The sequence below is a fragment of the Nasonia vitripennis genome, chromosome 4, assembly GCF_009193385.2.
Source record: "Nasonia vitripennis strain AsymCx chromosome 4, Nvit_psr_1.1, whole genome shotgun sequence".
Taxonomy (NCBI): Eukaryota; Metazoa; Arthropoda; class Insecta; order Hymenoptera; family Pteromalidae; genus Nasonia; species Nasonia vitripennis.
In genome coordinates this window covers 5237457-5247493 of record NC_045760.1, presented here as the reverse complement: position 1 = coordinate 5247493, position 10037 = coordinate 5237457, and the positions used below count along the sequence as shown (strand labels likewise).

Below are 10037 nucleotides of genomic sequence, written 5' to 3'. Positions count from 1 at the left end.
TACGCGACACTTAAAAGCGCTGTTTGCCCGCGCGCGCTCGCACTGTTCAACCACTCTTCGAACTGCTCACATTGCCTATAGCTGCTCCACGCTATAAGTCGCCTATACTTATAACTCTCGTCTCCTGCGCAGCGCTTGCCGGATCCGTATCGTCTCATCTCTCCAATTCTACTGAGTTTCGTGCTCAACTCATCAGCGATTTTCACTGCGGCTTTGGTTCAACAGAGGTAAGTAATTTATCTTGTTACGTTTAAATTTGCGTTTTGTCCTTTCGTCCCGGCAAGAAGGAAAAAATCGTCGCTCTGAGTGTTAATTGAAAGTCGAAATCGACAGTTTCTTTGTTTGAAAGTATACGAGCAACAGGTCATCCGGTGCGCAGCGCGGGAATCGCATTTCGCCGCCGAGTCGGCGATTAATGTCAGTTATTTGTTGAGGCCGCTATAAAAATCCTGTAGTTCTAGTTCCAAAATCGAGGATTATTCGACGATTTTAATTTTTAATTCTGTATGTATCGGAAGTTAAATTATTTGAAATAGGTTAGCTCTTTGAGAAGCGTTAAACGAGGCATACTGAAACGTGTTGATGTCTTTCATAGGCTGCGATGTAAACACTCGGATTGTATTTGACCTATAATGACTATAGCAAGATCTGCAAACAAATGTCAACAACTGTTTGAAACTAAAAGTCTTTACCGTTCTGAGAAATATTATTAGGATGCTTTGTTTTGCATAAATATTAATTAAGCTGCTAATACAATAGACGTATATATTTTTTAATGAGAATCTTTTTCTATTCAGAGGGAATCAATATCGTCATGCTTGTCGATCCAATAGAAACTTGTCCTTACAATCGCGTCCACAGGGTCAGGAAATCCTGTATGCCATATCATTTACGCAAATGCCTTCAGAATCCAGACAATCAAAAAAAGCTACTAACCTGCCCTTTCGATGCTCGCCATCACGTGCATCCTCTTGAATTTCAAGTAAGCTACATACATATCATATATAAAATTTATTTTTTTTTCTTTTTATGAAATCCAATAAACAGTAAAATTATGTATTTGAATTATATTTTTTACAACTTGTGTTTTTATCTAGTGCCATATCGCTAATTGTCCAGCAAGAGAAAGCGTGATTCAGTACAAGTTGATAAATTATGACGATCACGCCTACAATAATATATTACCAATCGAAACAGAATCAATTGCCTGTTCAGATGAAAACTGGGATACAGTAAGTTGATGTCAATTCCAATTGTTCTTTTCAAGTTAATCATAATTCCATTCAAAATATTAATGTCTTGAATAACTAAGGAACCTGAAGTAAAAAGTTATAATCCTGAAAAAATCATTCAAAATCGAGCAATTGTACGCCAGTCAATAGGTCTAACCAAATCTAGAAAAAGGGAATTTAAATATAATGAGAGACGAAGAATTCAACAATTGGAAGCAAATAATGAAAGTCAGGCAAAAATGACTGCACAAGTCCCAGAAGCAGATGATAATAATAATGTAATATAATCGACATTTGAAAATATTGTATTTTTTATTGGACTTTAATTGCTTGATTCTGCATATATTTGTAGGAATACAAACCTTTACGTCGTCCGAAAAAGCTGTCTGATACACTGAACTCATCTGCATTATCATTAAACAGTTCAATTGGCCCAGCTGCAGGAGAGAAGTCTACACAGCAGGTAAATATTTTATATTAATAACCATATTTACACATACATATAAATAAAGTAATTCAAAAAAATTCTATATAACATAATAACAATAATAATTACCACTTCAGAAAAAGCCAATGCATCAAAATCAAGCAAAAGCAAACACTTCAGAAGAGTTAAATGTAATAAATGAGCGAGAAGAAAAAATTCCTGGAAAAGCTCAAAAAGAAAATGCTAATGGCAATGTAATGAACATATTCGATATTGTAAATATGTTCAATAGTACGCAGATATACTCAAATTTTGAACATTTATTTTACAGGAACATAAACCCTTACGTCGTCCGAAAATGCTTTCGAATGATACGTTGAACATGACTGCTTTATCATTAAATTGTTCAGTTTCTTCAATTGCAAGTGAGAAATCTACGCTGCAGGTAAATTGCGCGCCCCTATTAAAAATAAGATAATATAAATTAAGTAACACTGACAAGTATTATCATTTCAGAATAAGCCCACTTCAGCTAATGCAGGTGCTTTATGGGCTTTGCCAAAATATACTCAAAAGGCCAATACATCTGCCCCGAGTAGTTATGCAGCTGCATTGTCCAGAAATGCCAGTAAAAAGTCAGATAATTTTAATCCAATCTCCGAGAATGAACGTTATGAATATAACAAGGAAAACACTATAAACAACTCCTCTTTCTGGGGACATAATAGTTTAAGTAAAAAAATGTCAAAAACGGTTGAAGGAATTATTAAGGACGATGCAGTACACGAGAAGAAAACTGAACTGTTGAATCAACAGATGGAAGAGTTATCAATTTTTAAGAAGAACTCAAAAGCAGACAAGAAAATTGTGAAAAGTGCTTCTAATTTTCCGGCATCAAAGTAATATTTAGTACGACTTCCAAGTATTGATAGACAGAAATTTTCATTTTTAATTATAGTATGTAAGTTGCTTTTATTAAACTACGATTTCCACTAGAAAGATTAATTTTTAAAATAAGATGTTTGTTTGTCTAATAAGAATCATTAAGAGGATCGTATAATTATTTGTTTTATGTAGGAATTATAAACTATGAAAACAGCTTAAGGTTTTCAAAACTAGAATTTAGTTTACATGTGTTACCAAGCTGTACCAAAACATAAGCAAGTTATTTGCTTATGAAAGTATGTGACACGAAATTTTATGTTTGATTAAAATATGATAGACTACACATAATTAGTAATTGCAATGTGTAAATAAATTCTATCAAATAAGCTATTGTAATGAACTGAAATATGACTTGAAAAAAAATGAAATTGTATTACATGTAGCACTAAGAAAGAAATCTCAAACTCGCATTAAACATAAGGAGCACATATATTTGTATTACAAAAAGTTTTATATACAATTTGCAAATAGAATAAATTCACAATTTTAATGATGTATAAAATTAGTATTAAATATAACTGATCTCCTTTTCTCTCAGTCACTATTTTACAATTAAGAACTGCCAGCGACCTTCGTCTTGTGTCGCGTTCGATTGTGATTAGTCAGATATCTTTTCTGCCCGAAGCTGACGCCGCACTTCTGGCAAGTAAACGGCTTGTCCAACGAATGGGTCCGCCGGTGCCTCGTCAATTCGTTCTTCACTCCAAAACCCTTTCCGCAGATATCACAAATGTGGTTTTTCTCCCCCGTGTGAGTCGTCTCATGACTGATCATCTGTTGCTTCCAGCGAAACAGCTTCTTACAGTAACTACATTTAAACGGATACTCGTTCGTGTGAATCTTACTATGGATGTAGAGCGAGGCTTTAGTTTTGAAGGTCTTGCCGCAGGAGTCGCAGACGTAAGGCCGTTCGCCCGTGTGAATTCTACGGTGGTCCTCCATAGCTGTTTTCATAGCAAAGCACCGGCCACAGATATCGCAGGCATGATTCTTGACGCCACCGTGGACGTGCTTCAAATGATAATACAAGCTACCTGTTTGACCGAATTGTTTTCCGCAGATGTGGCAAGTGTAGGGTTTCTCTCCTGTGTGTCTCCTCATGTGGATTTGGTAGCTGTTGTACATGCGGAATTTCTTGTTGCATTCTGTACACTCGAGGTTGCCAGCGTTCGAGGCGGTAGAGTTGTCAGCGCTGAGCTTGCGCCGGGACTTTTTCGTTTTGCTCGGTGAGATGTCAGGCGTCAGCTCGAAATCTGGATCGTCGGCGTCGTGGTCGTCGACACCGTCGGAATGTGGAGATTCAGGCTGAACTTCCGCGAAGATCGAATTTTCCGAATCTTCCAGAGTATCTTCTTTTGGGGTTGTGCAGTGGTTTTCCGATTCCATTTTTATCTTGGCAATTTGTTTTACTGATTTCTTTTTTATTGTACGGCTCGTACGTTTCTTCGCTGATTTGGGTGGTAATTGAGCTTTCCTCTTGATTTTGGAAGCTGGAAGGGCGTGTTTGTAAATCTTTTGAAACTCTTTGAAGCTGGCGCAAGTTCGCTGAAGTTCCTTAGATCTGCAATGTTTTAAGCTGTACTTAGTGAAAAGGCAATTTTTTTATAAATAATGATTACGTATACATAAGGGGAGACTTTCAATACAAGAGCGAAAGCTTTTCACGATTTGCAGTAAATGATTACAGCCGAATATTCAATTATTTTATAAAAACGTTTATTTTCTAAATACATGTAATAAATTATTACAAATATACATTGTTTTCGTTCATATCGAGCAAGTGAACATTCAACAAAACGTCCGAAATCAGTTTTATAATTTCAACGTTATTCTCGACAAAATGGAATGAAAAAAACAACATGGCTAATATAAGATATATTTGACTAACATCGTATAGCAAAAGTAAACATAAAGAAAACTTTATTTATAATTGAAAACGTATTAAAGTAAAAATAGAAAACACAAGTATTTAGTTAGCACAACTCTAACGTAATCGATTTCCCAAACTCTTTATCGCAAAAGTTTTTAACACAGAGTAAGACACAAGGTAGGTTATTTCTTTAGCAAAAAAATAACCCATCATCTTCATCATTCCGTCAAAGACTTCAACAAAATCTCAGCTTTATCCTCGTGGTGCATCCTGATATGCGTTTTCAGATACCTGTTCAGCCTAAAAGCTAGTCCGCACTCCGAGCAGAGGAAGCGCTTCTCGTTAAAGTGAACAGACCGGTGCCTGGTCACCTCTCCTTTAGCCGCGAACAATTTTTTGCATATGTCGCATGGATACGGTCTGATACCCGTGTGAATAGCCTCGTGCGCCTCGAGCTTTTGCTTTGATCGGAAGGCTTTCTCGCAAGAATTGCACTTGTGGGGTCGATAGTCCTGATGCATCCTTTTGTGTACACCCAGCAGGCTGACAGACCTGAAGAACTTACCACATTCGTTGCATTCGAATGGCTTCTCCCCCGTATGAATTCTTCTGTGCGCATCTCTCGTTCCCTTTGCCGCGAAAGACATTTCGCACAGGTCACAGGGAAATCTTTTGATCTTTTCGTGCACGTCATCCTGGTGTCGCTTCAGATCTTGCTCCATGCGGTAGGACTTGCCACATTTATCGCACACGATAGGTTTCTCGTTGTTGTGAACTCGAATGTGGCGCAGGAATGACTTTGGGCAGGATAAAACCTTCATGCAGATATTGCACTTGTACACGGACCCCGACACATGCGCCAAACGGATCTTGGACTCGGCGAGGAGCTTTTCCTCGCCAGGCAAATGGGTGGTACCTCTATGTTTGGCCAGATGTCTAATCAGGCCAATTTTGGTCTCGTACGAGCGACCGCAGATGCTGCACTCGTAGCGCATCGGATTGAACTCAGAATCACTCTCCTCGTGGGCCTTGCGTATGTGGCGCATCAACGCATCCTCTTCGTCAAAAAGTTCGTCGCAGACTCCGCACATGTAAGTGAACCTTTCGACAGTTTCCTGTATCTGCTTTGCTAAATCGTCGGTGTCTGGCGGTTTATCAATTTTCAGCGGGTCGACAGCCTCCAAAAGCTTGGTACACTGCTTGGCTGGACGAAAGCTAGGAAGAAGCTTCTCTTGCTTTTCTTTCGTGCAGGTTTTTCTTTGTACGTTGCTGCTGGCCTGTCTGCAATAAAAGATATCGGGATTGCCCTAGGTAGAGTTGTCATGTTTATCATTTTTTTACAGTTTTCGGGTTGTCTTTAAAACGTTCGACTGGGCTTTTGAGTGCGTTGTTCGCTGGTATTATTGACACGCAAGGTGAACATTGAGTTGTACTTATTGTTAGCTTTTCGCAATGGACATCGACTGATGTACATAATCGAAATTACACGTTCTGAGAGAGTCAGTGTCCAGTGCGAAAATAATTATACTATATTACATTATTTACAGGTTAGTCAATCTCTAATAAACAGTTCGAAGCAGACCACACTTAATCGTCCTTGTGCACTTTCTTTTTGTGATTCTTAAGATATCTCTCTTGATTGAAAAACTCGCCGCACACATCGCAGATGTGTTTATTGTCGTTATCGTGAGTCGACCGATGCCTTATGGCCGAGGCCGAGCTCCTGAAAGTTTTGTCGCAGACCTTGCAGCCGTAAGGTTTCTGGTCGGTATGAGTCAACTCGTGTCTCTCCATGTCTTGCTTCCTGGGAAATCCTCTGTGGCAGAGCTTGCAGTTGAACAGGAAGCTCTTGGAGTGGAACCTTCGGTGCACCGAGAGCGATGCTCGCTGTCGGAAGCTCTTGCCACAGGTCTCGCAAACGTGGGGTCGTTCGTCCGTGTGAGTGCGCTGGTGCTCGTCTCGGGCGACCTTCGACGCAAGCCTGCGGTCACAATAGTCGCACTTGTAGTCCTTGATCTTTTGGTGGACGTCGCGCACGTGCCGGTTCAACGACGATCCCGCCGTGAAGCTCTTGCCACAGATCTCGCAGGTGCACGGCCGCTCGTGGGTGTGCACGCGCTTGTGCGCGATGTAGTTGTACGGAGTTGACAGAAGCTTGGGACACTCCTCGCACTTGTAGTAGATGGTGCCATCGACGATTACCTTGGCTTGGATTATCTCTTGTCGGCGTTGGCCAGTGCGGTTGGCGGATTTCGACTTATTTGAGCCCTCGACATCCAGAGAATCCCTCTTGCTGCGCTTTCGACGTCGAGGCGTTACGGCAGTCATGGCGTCGATTTCACTAGCTGAAACCATCGTCGGCTCTGTCGTGAGGATGGTGATGACCCCGCCATCTTCGAGATTCAAGCATCTGGAAAGAAACGATGTTACGATTCGCCTTTCCTGATTAGTGGTAGTGGTGGATGTGTCTTATATAATTAAACGCGACAAGCTTTTATAAAAAAGAAGAGAGATTTTCTCAACCGACGCTGACTCTCGGAGCTTGCGCAGCTGTTAGTATCAGTTTTTCATCTTCGATGTTACGACGTTACAATTAATAACGAATAAGTTAACAAAACAAAACGAAATCGCACATCAATCACACGATGCTAGTTTAAGTCCACTACAGGTATTCTTCACGTGCTAGCTCCTTCGTATGGTGTTTTCTCGATCAAGCTGTGCTTGTGCTTCACGTGATTGTTGAGATACCGCCTCTGCTTGCATCTGAAGTCGCACAGCTCGCAGACGAACGGCTTGTCATCCGAGTGGCTGAGCGCGTGCCTTCTCAGCTCCATTTTTATCCTGAAGCTCTTGAAGCACACGTCGCATTCGAAGTTCTTCTCGCCAGTGTGAGTCGTCACGTGGGCCAGCAGCTCTTGCCTCCTCCGGAAGCTCTTGTCGCAGTGGACGCAGAGATGTGGGAATAGATCCGTATGGATCTTGGCGTGAATGTAGAGTGAAGCCTTGGTCTTGAAGCTCTTGCCACAGCTATCGCAGATGTAGGGCCGCTCGCCCGTGTGAGTGCGTTCGTGGTCGTCACGAGTCGCCTTTGATGCAAAACTCCGGCTGCATCTGCTGCAGGGCCACTTCTTCACCTTGGCGTGAACGTCTCGGACGTGGCGGCATAGTCCGCCGGAGTCGCGGAACCGCTTTCCGCAAACGTGACAGGTAAACGGGCGCTCGTCGGAGTGGATGCGCCGGTGCCGGGAAAATGTATCCTTGAACTTGAAGATTTTACCGCAGTCGTCGCAAGTGTACGACACTGGCATTCGTTTTTGGCTCTTGACTTTTTTGTCGGTCTCCGAGGATGCTTTTTCGGGGGCGTCGACGTCGGAGCTTTCTGAACTGCGGTCTAGGCATTCGTCGGCAGAACTGGAGAACTCGGCTATTTTCATTCGAGTTTCGTCTTCGACCTTTTCGGACTCTTCGTGCTCTAGAAGATCTGCTACGTTGGCGGTTGCCGTTGTGATTTCTTCTTCGGATAATTTCCTATTTTTCGTAAGATCGCTGATTTCATCCGTTTCTCTCGAAGTACGTATCTCAGGTGGATTCAGCACTCTCGTCATGATTCGAGTTTCTTTCGCAACAGCATCGACTGTCCCGCTTACTAGAGAATCTCCTTTCTCAACAGGTCCGTTAAAATGTTCTTTTTCAAGATTCTGCGTTAATGTCACGACACTCAAACATCCACTTTCATTACTATTAGAAAATTTGAATGACTTCTTTTCATCAAGATGATTTTTTAATTTGTGTGATGTATCTGTTTTTGGTGTCTGTGAACTTCTGGACCTGCAAAACAGGTGAAACTTGACTCGAGACATGCGTTTCTTACACACAGGGTGTATAACATGTCTGTTATTTTGTGTTTTACAATAAGAATGTCTATCAGATCACGCATTGCTTGAAGGACGATTAAGTTTCGGTCGTTGTGGTCGGAGATTACATTTTAAAACGCAAATTTATGGATTAATGTATGTCGCTGATTCATAGATTTTTATTTTTATTTTAAACCCGTTCTTAAGATTAATCGATTATATCTATTCATTATATTTGTACGTAAGAAGAAGTAACTTGGGAAATTAGAAGTGATATACTTATGAGTTGATAAAATTGGATATTGAAATGAAGAACTGTATGTTAACAGACATCCAATTTTAGTACTCATTGCCCTACATATGAATAGTTAAATTAAATTTTTTAAATTACCTGTTAGGTTCAACAATCTGCAGTGTTTCCAAAGAGTCTTTGGCTGCCACCTGCACAGAAAAGGAAAACATTAGATTTAAGCTTTCTGGGTGATAACCCCAATTTATGGTTCTTCATATACCTGAGGTTCCTCGTGGTTAGTAGTTTCGACTTCTAATACTGTGCCCATATTTTCTTCCTCAACCGGTGAGTCATTATAATACTGTGAAACAAACGTCACATTTTAATATTACATAACCCACAGTAAAATGATTAATTTATCTTTATCAAATTCAACTCATACCTGCTCTTTCAGATTTAATTTACTTTGTAGTTCTAGAAGCCGCTGCTGAGCATCCATACAGCCTTTAAATATCTCATCCCATGCTATCATCGTTGCTGCGCAATTGTAACATACTTGAAGAGGAAGTGTATCATTTTCGGAAACCTAAAATGAATCACACGTGTGAGGAAACTAAAAATGTTCAATCAGTGAATTAGCATAAGGATTTGTTCTGCATACCCTCATAGGCAGATAGGTATGAATTTTACTGCTCAGATCGTGCTCTAGTCCCTCCCCAGAGAATATCGGAATAAACTCTTTATCGCTTCCACTGTTGGCACAAACTCTGCAGATCTCGTTCCACAGTATAACTTCCTTGTCCGGTATTATCAATTGACCAGAATCACCAACCTCCACCGCGACAAAATGTCCATCCTGTTCGCTCTGAACAGTAACGAACTGCGTGTCGTCAACTTCATCTCCGTCGCCTTGTTCTCCAACGTCCAAGAAGTACTCTGTCGTCTTGATCTCCTCTCCCTTATCGGTTATCTCCTCTCTGTCCCTTATTATTATCCCCTTGTTGTTAACATTTTTTATGACAACCTCCACATCGCTTGGAACCTCCTCCATTGTACCTAGAAAACAAGTTCCTCCAGTTCAATTTCATCGTTCTCACAGTCGCGACTTTTGTAACAACGAGCAGCTTCAGAGCTTCGGCAAACAAAAAGACATTTGTTGTATAAGGTACTCACAGTTCTCCAGCGTTGAAGGCACGCCACTTTGCTTCGAAAAAAAGGTTGGGATACCCAAGTACAACAAAGCTGGGCTTGTCGTCTTCACGTGGTGTAAGCACAAGTCGCTCCGACTTTGGCGGCAACTCTGGTAAACATCGTGACGACGTGATCGGTGGAAACTTTGCGCGAGTTTTCGAAAAACCGCAAAATTTTTACGCCAAATTCGGAAATGAAAATACGGGACGCTCGTAAAAATAAAAATTGCCACGAACGCTCGAAATGTGTGCAAGACGGTCGAGTGGACGAGGGCAAAGTTAGCGTA

The 10037-nt window shown here is 41.0% G+C and overlaps 2 protein-coding genes across 2 annotated transcripts; one reads left to right on the top strand and one right to left on the bottom strand.

The window, feature by feature from the left end:
* The first annotated feature begins 30 nt into the window (after positions 1–30).
* Positions 31–3101, top strand: LOC100678974. The gene is made up of 8 exons (XM_003427484.4): positions 31–227; positions 798–982; positions 1098–1232; positions 1313–1510; positions 1585–1695; positions 1797–1913; positions 1991–2104; positions 2176–3101. The coding sequence occupies exons 2-8, from the start codon at positions 815–817 to the stop codon at positions 2560–2562; spliced, it is 1230 nt and encodes a 409-aa protein (XP_003427532.1). The 5' UTR covers positions 31–227; positions 798–814; the 3' UTR covers positions 2563–3101.
* On the bottom strand, positions 2760–10026 carry LOC100679425 (zinc finger protein 62 homolog). Its single transcript, XM_031929444.2, has 9 exons — positions 9734–10026; positions 9222–9616; positions 9003–9146; positions 8841–8921; positions 8720–8769; positions 7154–8302; positions 6171–6884; positions 4766–5755; positions 2760–4165 (listed from the first exon to the last, which is right to left on the bottom strand). Exons 2-9 carry the CDS (start codon positions 9609–9611, stop codon positions 3157–3159), a joined length of 4527 nt encoding a protein of 1508 aa, XP_031785304.1. The 5' UTR covers positions 9612–9616; positions 9734–10026; the 3' UTR covers positions 2760–3156.
* Positions 10027–10037: the final 11 nt, after the last annotated feature.

Coding starts and splice junctions, on each gene's coding strand:
- LOC100678974 (XM_003427484.4), top strand. CDS start 815: ATGCTTGTCGATCCAATAGAAACTTGTCCTTACAATCGCGTCCACAGG. Junction 1,233..1,312: donor CAGATGAAAACTGGGATACA/GTAAGTTGATGT, acceptor TGAATAACTAAG/GAACCTGAAGTAAAAAGTTA. Junction 1,914..1,990: donor AAGAAAATGCTAATGGCAAT/GTAATGAACATA, acceptor TTTATTTTACAG/GAACATAAACCCTTACGTCG.
- LOC100679425 (XM_031929444.2), bottom strand. CDS start 9,611: ATGGAGGAGGTTCCAAGCGATGTGGAGGTTGTCATAAAAAATGTTAAC. Junction 8,770..8,840: donor CTAACCACGAGGAACCTCAG/GTATATGAAGAA, acceptor TTTTCTGTGCAG/GTGGCAGCCAAAGACTCTTT. Junction 4,166..4,765: donor CTAGCTTTTAGGCTGAACAG/GTATCTGAAAAC, acceptor AAAACATTGCAG/ATCTAAGGAACTTCAGCGAA.